The sequence below is a fragment of the Oncorhynchus mykiss genome, chromosome 7, assembly GCF_057628025.1.
Source record: "Oncorhynchus mykiss isolate SJ-2025 chromosome 7, ASM5762802v1, whole genome shotgun sequence".
Classification (NCBI taxonomy): Eukaryota; Metazoa; Chordata; class Actinopteri; order Salmoniformes; family Salmonidae; genus Oncorhynchus; species Oncorhynchus mykiss.
In genome coordinates this window covers 56,714,546-56,731,825 of record NC_143028.1, presented here as the reverse complement: position 1 = coordinate 56,731,825, position 17,280 = coordinate 56,714,546, and the positions used below count along the sequence as shown (strand labels likewise).

General features: G+C 41.7%; 1 protein-coding gene across 5 annotated transcripts; it reads right to left on the bottom strand.

Moving 5' to 3' along the window:
• Positions 1-595: 595 nt before the first annotated feature.
• Positions 596-16,681, bottom strand: LOC110528175 (cyclic AMP-dependent transcription factor ATF-1). Of its 5 annotated transcripts, none has more exons than XM_021610019.3 (7): positions 16,508-16,681; positions 10,958-11,071; positions 7,855-7,952; positions 7,323-7,462; positions 2,266-2,445; positions 1,928-2,072; positions 596-1,505 (listed from the first exon to the last, which is right to left on the bottom strand). In XM_021610019.3, exons 2-7 carry the CDS (start codon positions 11,069-11,071, stop codon positions 1,361-1,363), a joined length of 822 nt encoding a protein of 273 aa, XP_021465694.3. In that variant the 5' UTR covers positions 16,508-16,681; the 3' UTR covers positions 596-1,360. The 5 variants fall into 5 exon arrangements, with proteins under 5 accessions (XP_021465694.3, XP_021465697.3, XP_036839611.2 ...); XM_021610022.3 differs by having other exon boundaries at positions 10,973-11,071; positions 16,508-16,680; XM_036983716.2 differs by lacking the exon at positions 16,508-16,681 and adding an exon at positions 14,736-16,292.
• Between the last annotated feature and the right edge of the window lie 599 nt (positions 16,682-17,280).

Below are 17,280 nucleotides of genomic sequence, written 5' to 3'. Positions count from 1 at the left end.
ACAAGGTACAAATCTGTCATTCTGCCCCTGAACAAGGTAGGCCTTCATTGTAAATAAGAATTAGTTATTAACTGACTTGACTAGTTAAATTAAGATTACATATCTGCCCACTGTTAGTCAGTCACCAATTGGAAGTAAACCTAGCTAGAGACCACTAGAGGTCGTAGTATACCCATAACCTCAAACACTCATCACTAAAAGGGCCGACTGGACTAATTTCTCAGTTTTTGGCTAAAATATCCCTTTATGACTAGTTTTGCAATAAAATGCATACCTTTAGTCCAAGGGTGTATTCTCTTGGAACCAAATGTGGAGGGACCTACCTGAATTTGTCCAATAGAAACAATCGTTATCATTGCAAAACATATTAATTATACTGATTGTTTTTAAAACAGTCTGTTGCAAAAGAAACCGTTTACTCCAAACGGAAAACACTCATGTTTCTATTCAAATTCAGGTAGGTCCCTCCCAGTTTTGTTTGCTTCTGTTTGGTTCTTAAATGGTAAACGGTTTCCGTTGCAAGATGTAATGAATATACCCCACCCAGGACAAGGCTCAGTGTCCAGGAAACAAGCCCATACGAGTAAGCCAAAAGAACATTTGGAAAAATATTTATTTCCATTTACTGAATGAGTGACATTGCTTTCCCTCTTTTCATTTGATTTGCCCCCAGAAATATAAAATAAATATTACCCTGACATTGTGTGTTCTCCCTGATAGATTATGTAAAGCTGAATTAGCTGTTACTAAGACAATCTTATCAAATACCACTTAAAAGGGTAAGGAATGAGACTTGTAACATTTCCTCATGGGGGAAAAAGGGGGGTGGGGTGAAAATAACTGGTTCACATAAGACACATGAATCACACCATGAGGTCATCAAACAATAACAATTCAGCTGATAATTGTTTGATGTTAAAAACAGCAGATTGAGCCCACTGCTACACTTTTAAAAAATAAATAAAGGAAAATAAAGGAGTGGATTCTGGTAAAGGGGGACACAATTGGAAATTGATTGTCAATGATTATGCTCACAATTCACACCTTCCATGTGCTCACAAAATATACACGAATAAACATTAAGCATTGGTTATCCAATCTGTTAGCTCAATAAAAAGAGTTCTGATTAAAAACAGACCTCTCTTTCACACTCTTTTCATTGTCTTTTATATGGAACACTTGCCATGGCCACCGTGTTTGTTAAAACAAACAGTATAAAACACAAACTGAGGAGGATGATTTCAGGTCTGAAATTAAAGGTGTTCCCGGTTAACCTCGCGTTGTCCATGTGGCAGAACAAAGCCGCTCGCTGACGGTAAAAGTCTTGCTTGCTGGTCGGCTTCTCTTCTTGTCCTCCTGGTTATCCTGTTTTGACATGGTACAGGTCCTTTAACGTCTTGAGTTCCTCAATGAGAGTCTTGTTCTGGTTCTCCAGCACGGCCACACGGTTCTCCAGACACTTGACGTATTCCTTCTTCTTCCTGCGACACTCACGGGCCGCTTCCCTGCCCGGAAGAAACACAGAAAACTGCTTTAGAGGATTACATTTAAGGGATACCGTTTTAGGTTTAGGTCGTCATTCTAGTTACCCAGAGTCACATGAGCTTAAGGATACCATTTTTATGTCTCTGCGTGCCGTTTGTACATAATTGAAGTCAGCAAATTGTTAGCTTAGCGCAATTGCTGGAAGTCTCCAGGTACAGTAGCCAGCTCCTCTCAAAAGCAGGGAAATAGACCAAACTACTCCAAAGCTGGGTGGTTGGCCATTTATAGTCTTACAAAGCTATAGTACATAATAAGTAGAAAAACAACCTAAATCATTTTACATTTTAACGTTCACACACAAAGGGACCAACTGTGCACTGCCACAATACATTCTCGTACACACACAGACCCATCATCATCATCCTTATATGCCCACACACACCTGTTCTTAGCGAGTCGGATCTCTCTCTTCATGGTGGGGTCGCCAGTCTTCTGCTCAGACATTCCTACAGGGGAAGTCATGACCACAGTCTGTTGCGCTGTGGGCGCCGTGCGGATCTGGTACGTCTGCATCTCTCCTCCTGCACCTGAGGGGGATGAGGCCAATCAAAACAATAGATGAGGGCATCTCCTCTTTATAAATCTCAACACATTACAATGGGGTCTGCAAGCATATTTACTCACCTTCAGGGAGGCTTCAGTGACAACGAGAAAAATACTGGGTACTTCTCCTTATGGTATTGTCTCAAATCTTTCCGTGAGTCATGAAGCCATACTCACTCTGTACGACCACCTGGTTGCTGGGCACGAGTAGCTGCTGTCCGTCGGGCGTCTGGGCATAATGTAGGATGGTGGTGCCCTGCTGTTGGCCTGAGTTGGTCATGGTGAGAGTCTGTAAGCCCTGAAGACTCTCTGACCCCGGGTTGGCCAGTTGAATGGTGCCGTTAGGGGCGATGGTAACTACAGATAAACAAACAGGAAATTAGGGACGATGGTAACTACAGAAACACACAGGAAGTTAGGGTCAATAGTAACTACTAGTGATGGGTACCTATATGGAAAATCGATACCAGTTGCATTGTAAAGTGTTTTAGCCTGTATGGACATTGTTTGCGAACAGTAATTAACAGTTTCAATATTTCTACATGCCGTGTTGCATTATTCAAGTGTATTAGCTCCCTACTCATGCTGCACAGAAGTGACATGGAAACCGCAGATCGAAATGGCATGCATTGAGCGGTAGCCCTGGATCTCAGACACAAGCGTTTCTCTTCCGCCTGTGTGACTAGGTCGTGAAGTCTGACACAAATTAAGCTGTGGTGACTCTCCAAGTCCTGGCTGAACCCTACATCACAGCCACAAACAAAGCACATGCCTGCAATCCTTACATTGTTGTGCAGCAGGGGAGAGTGGTTTCGTCACATTCAGAGATCTATTTATTGCAAACTTTATCAAAGTAATCTAAAATAATTTATAGATTTTAAACCAAAAAAAACACTCAGACAAAAGTTATAAATGGGGGCTCCCGAGTGGCATAGCGGTCTAAGGCGCTGCATCTCAGTGCAAGAGGCGTCACTACAGTCCCTGGTTCGATTCCAGGCTGTATCACATCCGGCCATGATTGTATTTTGTTTTAGAAAAAGCTTTTGTTGCGCCACAGATCATTGCCTTCCTGAAAACAAACATGTATACGCAACGCTTCAGTCTGGTTTTAGACCCGATCATAGCACTGAGACTGCACTTGTGAAGTTGGTAAATGACCTTTTAATGGCGTCAGACCGAGGCTCTGCATCTGTCCTCGTGCTCCTAGACCTTAGTGCTGCTTTTGATACCATCGATAACCACAATCTTTTGGAGCGATTGGAAACCCAAATTGGTCTACACAGACAAGTTCTAGCCTGGTTTAGATCTTATCTGTCAGAAAGATATCAGTTTTTCCCTGTGGATGGTTTGTCCAAATCAACTGTAAATTTCGGTGTTCCTCAAGGTTCCGTTTTAGGACCACTATACATTTTACTTCTTGATGATGTCATTTGGAAACATAATGTTAACTTTCACTGCTATGCGGATGACACACAGCTGTACATTTATATAAAACATGGTGAAGCCCCAAAATTGCCCTCGCTAGAAGCCTGTGTTTCAGACATAAGGAAGTGGATGGCTGCAAATGTTCTACTTTTAAACTTGGAGAAAACAGAGATGCTTGTTCAAAGGTCCCAAGAAACAAAGATCTTCTGTTGAATCTGGCAATTAATCTTGGCTGTACAGTCGTCTCAAATAAATCTGTAAAGGACCTCGGCGTTACTCTGGACCCTGATCTCTCTTTCAACGAACATATCAAGACTGTTTCAAGGACAGCTTTTTTCCATCTACGTAACATTGCAAAAATCAGAAACTTTCTGTCCAAAAATGATGCAGAAAAATTAATCCACGCTTTTGTTACTTCTAGGTTAGACTACTGCAATGCTCTACTTTCCGGCTACCCGGAAAAAGCACTAAATAAACTTCAGTTGGTGCTAAACACGGCTGTTAGAATCTTGAATAGAAGCAAAACATTGTATCATATTACTCCAGTGCTAGCCTCTCAACACTGGCTTCCTGTTAAGGCAAAGGCTGATTTCAAGGTTTTACTGCTAACCTACAAAGCATTACATGGGCATCCTCCTACCTATCTTTCTGATTTGGTCCTGATGTACATGCCTACACGTACACTACTGTCACAAGACGCAGGCCTCCTAACTGTCCCTAGAATTTCTAAGCAAACAGCTGGAGGCAGGGCTTTCTCCTATAGAGCTCCATTTGTATGGAATGGTCTGCCTACCCATGTGAGAGATGCAGTCTCAACCTTTAAGTCTTTATTGAAGACTCATCTCTTCAGTAGATCCTATGATTGAGTGTAGTCTGGCCCAGGAGTGTGAAGGTGAACGGAAAGGCACTGGAGCAACGAACCGCCCTTGCTGTCTCTGCCTGGCCGGTTCCCCTCTCTCCACTGGGATTCTCTGCCTCTAACCCTATTATAGGGGCTGAGTCACTGGCTTACTGAAGCTCTTCCATGCCGTCCCTAGGAGAGGTGCGTCACTTGAGTGGGTTGAGTCACTGACGTGATCTTCCTATCTGGGTTGGTGACCCCCCCCCCCTTGGGTTGTGCCGTGGCGGAGATCTTTGTGGGCTATACTCGGCATTGTCTCAGGATGGTAAGTTGGTGGTTGAAGATATCCCTCTAGTGGTGTGGGGGCTGTGCTTTGGCAAAGTGGGTGGGGTTATATCAAGCCTGTTTGGCCCTGTCCGGGGGTATCGTCGAATGGGGCCACAGTGTCTCCCGACCCCTCCTGTCTCAGCCTCCAGTATTTATGCTGCAGTAGTTTGTGTCGGGGGGCTAGGGACAGTCTGTTATATATGGAGTATTTCTCCTGTCTTATCCGGTGACTAGTGTGAATTTAAGTATGCTCTCTCTCTCTCTCTTTCTCTCAGAGGACCTGAGCCCTAGGACCCTGCCTCAGGATCACCTGGCCTGATAACTCCTTGCTGTCCCCAGTCCACCTGGCCGTGCTGCTGCTCCAGTTTCAACTGTTCTGCCTGCGGCTATGGAACACTGACCTGTTCACAGGACGTGCTACCTGTACCAGACCTGCTGTTTCCAACTCTCGAGACAGCAGGAGCGGTAGAGATACTCTGAATGATCGGCTATGAAAAGCCAACTGACATTTACTCCTGATGTGCTGACCTGTTGCACCCTCAACAACTACTGTGATTATTATTTTGACCCTGCTGGTCATCTATGAACATTTGAACATCTTGGCCATGTTCTGTTATAATCTCCACCCGGCACAGCCAGAAGAGGACTGGCCACCCCTCATAGCCTGGTTCCTCTCTAGGTTTCTTCCTAGGTTTGGGCCTTTCTAGGGAGTTTTTCCTAGCCACCGTGCTTCTACACCTGCATTGCTTGCCGTTTGGGGTTTTAGGCTGGGTTTCTGTACAGCAATTTGACATATCAGCTGATGTAAGAAGGGCTTTATAAATTAATTTGATTTGATTGAGAGTCCCATAGGGCGGCGCACAATTGGCCCAGCGTCGTCCGGGTCTGGCCAGGGTAGGTCGTCATTGTAAATAAGAATTTGTTCTTAACTGACATGCATAGTTAAATAAAAAATATACACTACTGTTCAAAAGTCTAGGGTCACTTAGAAATGTCCTAACATTTTTTGCCCATTAAAATAACATCAAATTGATCAAAAATACAGTGTAGACATTGTACAGTGTAGACATCAAGTGACGAGGCGATTCCAGGATGCTGGCCTTCTAGGCAGAGTTGCAAAGAAAAAGCCACATCTAAGACTGGCCAATAAAAATAAAAGATTAAGATTGGCAAAAGAACAAACACTGGACAGAGGAACACTGCCTAGAAGGCCAGCATCCCGGAGTCGCCTCGTCACTGTTGACGTTGAGACTGGTGTTTTGCGGGTACTATTTAATGAAGCTGCCAGTTGAGGACTTGTGAGGCGTCTGTTTCTCAAACTAGACATACTAATGTACTTGTGCACAACTGAGCAAGAGGACCAGGGCCTCCCACTCTTTCTATTCTGGTTTGAGCCAGTTTACGCTGTTCTGTGGAGGGAGTAGTACACAGCATTGTACAAGATCTTTAGTTTCTTGGCAATTTCTCACATGGAATAGCCTTCATTTCTCAGAACAAGAATAGACTGACGAGTTTCAGAAGAAAGTTCTTTGTTTCTTGTAATTTTGAGCCTGTAAATTGAACCCACAAATGCTGATGCTCCAGATACTCAGCTAGTCTAAAGAAGACCAGTTTTATTGCTTCTTTAATCAGAACGATGGCTTTCAGCTGTGCTAACATAATTGCAAAAGGGTTTTCTAATGATCAATTAGCCTTTTAAAATTATAAACTTGGATTATCTAACACAACGTGCCATTGGAACACAAGAGTGATGTTTGCTGATAATGGGCCTCCGTACGCCTATATAGATATTCCATAAAAATCTGCCGTTTCCAGCTACAAGTCATTTACAACATTAACAATGTAATTTTAATGGACAAAATGTGCTTTTCTTTCAAAAACAAGGACATTTCTAAGTGACCCCAAACTTTTGAACGGTAGATGAAAGGTGAGTTTAGGAAGCCAAGCTAAAATATGCACATTTTCTCTAACCCTAAACATACAAATATGTATTTTACAGTAATAGAGGGTGACATCTTAGTCGTTTTTATAATTTGATTATTCTATATTTAGAGAGCATATAAGTAATCAAGCCTTACATTTTTGTTGAATAGGAAATCAAAACATTTCAAAGGTTTATCATATTTGTAGTGTGTACTTGAGCTTGTGTCCAAAAGTGACTACACCTCAGCAATTTACAACTATTTTTTTATCAGAATGGTGAGATTTTAACCTTTCTTGGAGTATGCAGCATTACTAGTTATTTTTTATGGTCCTCATTATAATTACTTTAGGCCGTCATTGTAAATAAGAAATTGTTCTTAATTGACTTGCCTAGTTAAATAAAATACACGTAGATCACATTTTACATGATATTTAGTTACATTTGTCATTAAACAGAGGATGTCATCCATTGACATAAAGCATACTCAATGTGTGTCAACTGTATGTGGCCTTGCTGTTGCCTTGGGAAATCACATAATGAGCCATTTGGCACTACCTGTCCCCTGCGGTGGGGTATATTTTCACAAAACTGCAGAAGCCCATCATTGATGATCCATTACTTAGCAAGTGCCTCCAATTCTTAACAATATCCAATTGTAGAATCTATTTATGATGACAGTGGTGAATTGGTAAGACTATGTAGTAGGACAACCCTTACTGTACTGGCCGCTGCTGGTCTGGTAGATTGTCTGGGTGTTGGGCACTGTCACTGTGGTCATGCCAGAGGAAGCAGGGTTGTCATCCTCTCCCTCGTTCCGTGACGCCACCTCCTCAGCAGACAGCTCATTGAGGATCTTTCTACAGACCACCGGGAAGAAGCAGGAGATTACTCATCCATTAAAATATTACCATAAAGATTGGTAATTCTATTATATGTTTGTTGTTTTGGCAGGAGGTGGTAATTAACAAAAAACACTATGCTACAGAATCAAACAAATGAGATTGGAACATTTTATGGAGAATAGGTAGCTCACTAGTAAACATCCAAAAGGTAACATCAATGTAGTATCATTGTTGTATTTCAGTTCACTACTTATACATTGAGATTGACTGTTTTTCCACATCATCATAGATACTATTTAACATCCCAGTTCAGCAGTGACCTTTGCAGTCTGCACACACTTCTTTTCACTATTACAAATGGTAAACTTAAGATGGTGTTTTGGACACAACAGTGCGGGGACAGCTACCTGTAGGAGGGCCGTCTGGCCAGTATCTCTCTGGTCTTCTGGGCGGAGGCTCCACTGTCTGAGGAGTCCTGGGAGTCGTCACTGTCTGAGCCCTGGCCCTGTGGAGGAGAGATGTGCCAGGACATGATGGGTTACTCATCTACTATGTTTACTTAATACCTAAGATCAGAATGTGGGGGCACAAGATAGAGATTCAATCACACATTTACAATAGTAATACAGTAGGACAAAGGCTAACAGATTTAAGTTATGCTAGAAGAACAGGGGACACCTCACTGTCGTCCAGAGGCACTGTAGTCCATGGCCAGTATTCATTAGGCATCTCAAAGATGGTGCTGATCTAGGATCCGGGTCCCCCAATCCATGTAATCTTATTCATTTTGATCTCAAAGCCAAAACTGATCCTTGATTTGCATTCCTACTCTGAGATGTTTGTGAACATGGGCCCAGACCTAGTTCCTGGTTGTTGAGGAGCTCCTCTTGCCTTTCCTTACAGTTCTCTGCTGCCAATGACTGGAACGAATAGCAAACATCACTGAGTCTTATATCTCCCTCTCTGACAGCTGATGCTGAAAGTTAGAGCAGCTTACCGATCACTGTACCTGTACGCAGCCAAAATGTAAATAGCACACCCAACTACCTCATCCCCCAATTGTTACTTATCTTCTTGCTCTTTTGCATCCCAGTATCTCTACTTGCACATCATCATCTGCACATCTATCACGCCAGTGTTAATGCTAAATTGTAATTATTCCGTCTCTATGGCCTACTTATTGCCTTACCTCCCTACTCTTCTACATTTGCACACACTGTACATATATTTTTCTATTGTGTTATTGACTGTACGTTTGTTTATGTGTAACTCGGTGCTGTTGTTTTTAAAATCGCACTGCTTTGCTTTATCTTGGCCAGGTCGCAGTTGTAAATGGAAACTTGTTCTCAACTGGCCTACCTGGTTAAATAAAGGTGAAATATATATATATTTTTTTAAATAAAACAAAATAACCTCAGGCCTGGGCAATTATTTTCCATGGAGGGCCACATCAGAATATAATTTTGCCATCGTGGGCCAGCATCATATTATAGGATGATACATCATGTGTATGACTGCGTTGACAGATATCTACTATAAATCCCATCCAGATATGCTGCTTACTTTTCTTTTTTAACATGCACAGAAACAAACCACATCCATGTTCTCCTTTTGGTAGGTATTTTCATTATTAAACATTCAATGAACTACACGGAGGGAAAAGTACACTGTGCATTCAGCACCACGGACAGAACTCTTGTTAAAGGGTATGCACAAAAACACAGGAAAGAGGGAGAGCTCAACATTACATTTAAACTACTCAATCAGTGTGAGGAGTGAAGTCTCTGATGGGTATTGACTAGAGCAGTGAAGTCAGGTATAGTTTCTGACGTCACTATGCTCAGGATTGCTGAGAGGTGAGTCAGTAAGAGATGATCTGTGCCTTGACTTGTTATATTTCATCACTGAAAATGTCTGTTCACATACGTAGGTTGACCTAAACAGTGCAATCATCTTCTGAGCATGACGAAGTTTTGAAGTTTTGTTCATCGAGATATGCATAGAACCTTGTCAGTGACATTGTTTTGAATAGTTCTCCAATCACTGCATCAGACCGAAGATCGATACGCTCAAGTTGCAGTTCAGTGAGAGCGTTTTCCACATTGAAGGTGAAAGGAGAGGAAACCAACAGCATGTCATTTTCCAACCCTTTGAAATCCTCGAAACAACGAGAACTCACTGTTCAAAGCACGCAGCAGCGATGTATACTTCTCCCACTGGTCATCTGATAGGGAACACAGTAGAAGTGTCGGAAGGTGGGTGAGATTGTTGGTTTCTACTTGGCGGATCAGGAGGAGTAATTTTCCCTTGAAGGCTTTGACAAGGCTGTACACCTGATGTGCAAAAAGGCCCTTTCCTTGTAGTTTGGAATCCAGTTCATTCATGAAGGCCATGATGTCCACGGTGAAGGCAAAATCAGCCAACCATTCTTTATCTTGCAGTTGAGGGAAATCCATATATTTTCCTTTCATTTGCAAAAACTCTGCAATCTCCGACTTCAGGTCCCACACCCTTTTAATCACCTTCCCCAAACTCAGCCATCTCACGTTTGTGTGGCAGGGGAGATCTGCACGACCCAACCTCTTCCAACAGTGAGATAAGAGCAAAATCTTTAAACCACAGGCAGTTTATGAAGTTTACCACTTTAGTGACTGTATCCACAACATGGCTCATTTTCAAAACACATTTACAGAGCACCTCCTGATGAATAATGCAATGCAGGAAAAAAAATGTATGATCTGGGTTCAGCTCAGCTACTTGATCTTGTATCCTTTTCAAAAGGTCAATGTTTTTTCCTGTCATGTTTGGGCACCCATCTGTGGTCACAAACTTTTCAAAACTCAGTCCCAGCTTTGCCACACAATTATTAACCTCCTCCAATAAATATTGTGGTTGTGCTCTTCGTTGACTGCACTGAAGCAAGCTCCTCTGTAATTTCAAAGTCATCACTGCTCTCATCCAGGACCAAGGAGAAATAGGTGAAATCCTTTACCTTGTCTTTGAACTGTTGTTCCATATTCTCTGCGATGTCCTCAACACACCATGCCACTGTTCGTCTTGACAGGGAAACATTTTCAAACAGCTCTTTCTTGTCCGGGCAAAGTATTGCTGCAGAGTCAATTAAAAACATTCTTTAAATTAATTCGCCCTCAGCGAATGGCTTGCTATGTTTAGCAATTTTGTGGGAGAGTACACAGGTACCTCTCGCAATTCCGTCATTTGCTGAATGCAGTTTTGTGAAAAGTCCTTGCTGGTTTTGCAACTGAGAATGCAATGCTTTTGATGCACTTGCCGTCTGCTCAGAAGACATATTCATATAAGTCCCTGCATGTTTCGTCTGGAAGTGTTGGGACAAGTTGTAGTCTTCAAGACAGAGATGCTCTCTTTGCACACTAAGCACACAGCTTTCCCCGATACCTCAATAAAGAAATATTTGGATGTCCACTCGTTGGAACACCCTACATTCATCGTCTACTTTCCTTTTCTTTGAAAAACTCAGGCCTGGCTAACCTGAACAGTCTGCACCTGTGGGGACTGGATGACCGACGACTGGATCACCCCCTGCACCTGGAAATTACCCCCAGGGAGCTGGACCACCGTCACAGGAGAGCCCCCCAGAGACATCTGCAAACACACAGTCAGATTAGAGGGTGACAGGAGGGAATATTCCACCCTGTACTGTCCTGTGGATTTTGTTTCATGTCCTGTTAAAAGTAGACTCAGTGAGATGACGTAGATGCAAAGTTAACAGTAGTGGGTACACACTTCCTAAACAAATGTAGTTACAGTTCATTCATTATGCTGGTCTGACTGGATCGTCACTTTCTATTTTCAAGGATCATAAATTTGTAAAATTCTGAACAAAACAATTCCAAATATTTTACTTAGTAACAGTTCATGTAAGGAAATCAGTCAAATGAAAAATTAATTAGGCCCTAATCTATGGATTTCACATGACTGGGATTATAGATATGCATCTGTTGGTCACAGATACCATACAAAAAAGAGAGGGGCGTGGATCAGAAAACCAGTCAATATCTGGTGACCGCCTTATATCCTTTGGGCTGCATAGAGTGATCAGGCTGTTGATTGTGGCCTGTGGAATGTTGTCCCACTCCTCTTCAATGCTGTGAGAAGTTGCTGAATATTAACGGGAACTGGAACACGCTGTCGTACATGTCGCAGCAACAGCCTTCCACCTCCACCGGGGGCTGCATAGGGCAACCTGTCATCCGCATCTGAGGAGCATTCCACAGACACGAGGCCTACTCCAAACTATTCAATAAAATTCCTCATCATATTCTGTCTCTGTCATTCAGTTAAGCCTGTACTCAATTGAACTAAGAGCATTGAAGTGCGAGGCTCAAATTCTCTGCTGTGTTGGTTCCGTTGCTTTCACGTTGTAGCAGCGTGAAGCACACTTGTGCACCTGTGCAGATACACTAACTGTGTCTGAGTGAAGTCTTCCTGCTCTCTCTGAGTCTATCTAGAGTCTCTGATCCATCAATACACACTGAAACCAGTGGAGGCTGCTGAGGGGAGGACGGCTCATAATAATGGCTGGAATGGAGCGAATGGAATTGCATCAAACCATGTTAGATACCATTCCACTAATTACACTCCATCTATTACTACGAGTCCCTCCCCCCTCCTCCCTCCTTCCCAGTTAAGGTGCCACCAACCTCCTGTTACTGAAACAGATAGGGCTGGGAATTGCCAGGGACCTCACGATACAATATTATCATGATACTTAGCTGCCAATATGGTATGTATTGTGATTCTATATATACACAGATTCGATACTGTGAATTGATTGTGATTCCAAGATGGCCAAGTGATATTGTGATTTAAAGTGATCAAGATGGCACTTCAGTAGATAATGGACATTTTACATGCTCCTGACCAATTCTGCCATTTATTTTTATTCAGAACTTTTTTTTTGTATATAATGTCTCCGCCATCTCCTATGATGGCAAAGATATTATGTATTGCCCTCTGTTCTATTGGCCTCTGTTCTGGTGGCGAATGTGCAGTCACTGGAGAACAAACTGGATGAACTCCGTTTGAGACCATCCTATCAATGGAACCTGTAATATTCTGTGTTTTTCGCAGTCTTGGCTGAACAATGACATGGATAATATACAGTATATCTCGCAGATTTCTCCATTATTCATCAAGGCCGGATGGCAGCCTCGGGTAAAACTAAAGGGGGAGGGGTGTGTCGCTTTGTTAACAGCAACTGGTGCGTGATCTCCAATGTGAGGGATTCACTCATTATGCAGAGGGACAACAGAGCCATGAGAAAACAAGTTTGATCAGTCATGAAAATAAAGGTGCAGGTTTTTGCACCATCCTGCTTACAAGTAAAAACTCAAACAGGAAGTATAAGTGACGCGCTCAATATGGAAGTGGTCTGATGAAGCAGATGCTAAGCTACAGGACTGTTTAACTAGCACAGACTGGAATATTTTCAGGGATTCCTTTGATAACATTGAGGACTTCACCACATCAGTCACCGGCTTCATTAATAAGTGCATCGACGACATCGTCCCCACAGTGACCGTATGTAGTGGGGCAAAAATGTATTTAGTCAGCCACCAATTGTGCATGTTCTCCCACTTAAAAAGATGAGAGCGGCCTGTAATTTTCATCATATGTACACTTCAACTATGACAGACAAAATGGGGAAAGAAAATCCAGAAAATCACATTGTAGGATTTTTGATGAATTTATTTGCAAGTTATGGTGGAAAATAAGTATTTGGTCACCTACAAACAAGCAAGATTTCTGGCTCTCACAGACCTGTAACTTCTTCTTTAAGAGGCTCCTCTGTCCTCCACTCGTTACCTGTATTAATGGCACCTGTTTGAACTTGTTATCAGTATAAAAGACACCTGTCCACAACCTCAAACAGTCACACTCCAAACTCCACTATGGCCAAGACCAAAGAGCTGTCAAAGGACACCAGAAACAAAATTGTAGACCTGCACCAGGCTGGAAAGACAATCTGCAATAGGTAAGCAGCTTGGTTTGAAGAAATCAACTGTGGGAGCAATTATTAGGAAATGGAAGACATACAAGACCACTGATAATCTCCCTCGATCTGGGGCTCCACGCAAGATCTCACCCTATGGGGTCAAAATGATCACAAGAACAGTGAGCAAAAATCCCAGAACCACACGGGGGGACCTAGTGAATGACCTGCAGAGAACTGGGACCAAATTAACAAAGCCTACCATCAATAACACACTACGCCGCCAGGGACTCAAATCCTGCAGTGCCAGACATGTCCCCCTGCTTAAGCCAGTACATGTCCAGGCCCATCTGAAGTTTGCTAGAGAGCATTTGGATGATCCAGAAGAAGATTGGGAGAATTTCATCTGACCATATGACACCAAAATATAACTTTTTGGTAAAAACTCAACTCGTTGTGTTTGGAGGACAAAGAATGCTGAGGTGCATCCAAAGAACACCATACCTACTGTGAAGCATGAGGTGGAAACATCATGCTTTGGGGCTGTTTTTCTGCAAAGGGACCAGGACGACTGATCCGTGTAAAGGAAAGAATGAATGGGGCCACGTATCGTGAGGTTTTGAGTGAAAACCTCCTTCCAACAGCAAGGGCATTGAAGATGAAACGTGGCTGGGTCTTTCAGCATGACAATGATCCCAAACACACCGCCCGGGCAACGAAGGAGTGGCTTCGTAAGAAGCATTTCAAGGTCCTGGAGTGGCCTAGCCAGTCTCCAGATCTCAACCCCCATAGAAAATATTTGGAAGGAGTTGAAAGTCCGTGTTGCCCAGCAACAGCCCCAAAACATCACTGCTCTATAGGAGATCTGCATGGAGGAATGGGCCAAAATACCAGCAACAGTGTGTGAAAACCTTGTGAAGACTTACAGAAAATGTTTGACCTCTGTCAAAGCCAACAAAGGGTATATAACAAAGAATTGAGATAAACTTTTGTTATTGACCAAATACTTATTTTCCACCATAATTTGCAAATAAATTCATAAAAAATCCTACAAAAGTGATTTTCTGTATTTTTTTCTTCTCATTTTGTCTGTCATAGTTTAAGTGTACCTATGATGAAAATTACAGGCCTCTCATCTTTTTAAGTGGGAGAACTTGCACAATTGGTGGCTGACTACATACTTTTTTGCCCCACTGTATATGCAACGCAGGACACCCTAGATAAACTAGTAATATCATCAACCATGTGTAGTTAACTAGTGATTATGATTGATTGTTTTTTATAAGATAAGTTTAATGCTAGCTAGCAACTTACCCTGGCTTCTTGCTGCATTCGAGTAGCAGGCAGGCTCCCCGTGGAGTGCAATGAGAGGCATGTGGTTAGAGCGTTGGACTAGTTAACTGTAAGGTTACAAGATTGAACCCCTGAGCTGACAAGGTACAAATCTGTTTTCTGCCCCTGAACAAGGCAGTTAACCCACCGTTCCTAGGCTGTCATTGAAAATAAGAATGTGTTCTTAAAAGACTTGCCTAGTTAAATAAAGGTGTAAAAAAAAAAAAAAAAAAAAAAAAAAAACTGTTAAAATTCAAATATATATATATATATATATATTTTTTTTTAAATCGGCCAAATCGGTGTCCAAAAATACAGATTTCCGAGTGTTATGAAAACTTGAAATCGGCCCTAATTAATCGGCCATTCCATTAATCGGTCGACCTCTAGTAATAACTACGTAAAAAAATCATTAACACGTTAAATTATGTCATATTCTGGTCCTAATTAGTCAACAAGTTTATATGACACATCAAATAGTGTTATTTGACATGTATGTTTTTTGACACACAAAGACCCAAACGGCATTCATAGAAATTCGGGTTGAGAATGAAACGACTGAAAAAATTAACAACAAAACAGCACAGCAAGTAAGTGAAATAAATGAGGTTGGATTATGTTTTACTGGTAATGGGGACATACGTAAATGCCAACAAAATACATGTTTGGTCAGTGTGTGTGTGTGTAACCTTTATTTAAGGAGGCAAGTCGGTTAAGAACAAATTCTTATTTACAATGACGGCCAAACCCGGATGAAGCTGGGCCAATTGTGCACAGCTAAATGGGACTCCCAATCACTGACAAATGTGCTACAGCCTGGATTCGAATCATGGACTGTAGTGGCGCATCTTGCACTGAGATGCAGTGCCTTAGACCGCTGCGTCCGTGTGTGTTAACTATTTAACTGTACTAGAATGCTTAAAAGTCACAAACATGTTAATATAGTTTCTCTATTGGTCAAAAATGTCATATCGGTGCATCACTAACCGGTACACCCCTGTATATAGTCTCGCTATTATTATTTTACTGCTGCTGTTTAATTACTTGCTACTTTTTTTCCGTATTCGTTTTTTTAAAAAACTGCATTGTTGGTTAGGGGCTAGTAAGTAAGCGTTTCATTGTAAGGGTTACACCGGTTGTATTCGGCGCATGTGACTAATACACTTTGATTTGAAATTCAGTAACGTTACTAACTAGCTAGCTAAGTTGCTGACAGCACTAAACCTAAAGACTAACTGTGGCAATGTTAGATAAGTAGCTAACCATTGCTAACTAGGTAACGTTACCGGAACTAGCTAACTGCAGCGTTGGCTAAGGACAAGTTAGACAGTATTTGAATACGTTCGCTAGCAAACATTAACGTTTGCTAGTTAGCCAATTAGTCAAATTAGGCCGGGTAAAGTGTCAGTCAGCAAACTGCGTAACGTTAGTTGGCTTGCTAAACATTGCCGTTGGTGAATAAACCAGATTAGTCTTAACATTTCTCCAGGTCTCATATACCTTGTAGCTAGCTGACTCGCACTGTATTTACTTTTGGACAATGAGCGAATTTGTGTAATACCGAGTCACTGGCACGCAAGTACCCGCGTCAATAGACGTCAGCAATACCGCCACCTTCCCTTCGACAACGACGAGGAGACGGAGAGGGAGCCGCCATTAAATGATTAGCAACAAAGCAAACCATTGCTCAATTTAAAGCTGAGTACATAGCTAATATATATGTAGGCGGTCAAGTCATTGAGAAGCTGCATTACCTTTCAAATCCTTCGTGGGCCTCTGCAATGGCGTCGATTATCTCAAAAGCTGGTATAAAATCACCGGGGGGGGGGGGGGGGGGGGTAGTTGCTGGCTAATTGCTAAATAAAAGGGCGGTGCGACACCATTATTTTTTTAATCGTTTTATTTTTTTGAAAGGAAGGAGGCCCCAGGATACACATATGACGTTATTGTTTCCTTTGGGTGCTGTGATTGGTGGAAACAGTAGTGCTAGAGCATGGAAAGTGTAAAATATAAATGTGATGTAATGTATTGACGTTAATCCTCTGTTTAAAATATAGCCCATTGAATATGAAATAAAGATTATTTAATCAGAAAGCTATGGTTTTAAAGCTGATCTTGTTAAAAATGTATTTTTAAAAAGTGTAGTGAAAGGTCAAATCCATAAATATTACCCTACGAATCGTTACCTGAAGAAACTCAAAAAAGACATTAACACTAACTGTACTTTTTGTGATGAGCGTCCAGAAACAGTTTAGCATTTATTTTGACATTGTCTACATGTAAAGAAATGATAGCAAGATATTTGTAGATTTAAAATTGATAATATTTTTGATGACTTGTTTATTATGGGAGAATGTGCTGCTCGGTGTCCTTAACTGTAATAAGGTTAACGAAAAACTATTTTAATGTAAAAATTGTATATTCATAAATGTAAATTCACTAATAAAAAACACTGGTTTTCTATAAGGAGTTTGAGCAGTAAATTAAGATCATTCTACATTGTTTGAATAAGAAAGCTGTAAAAACA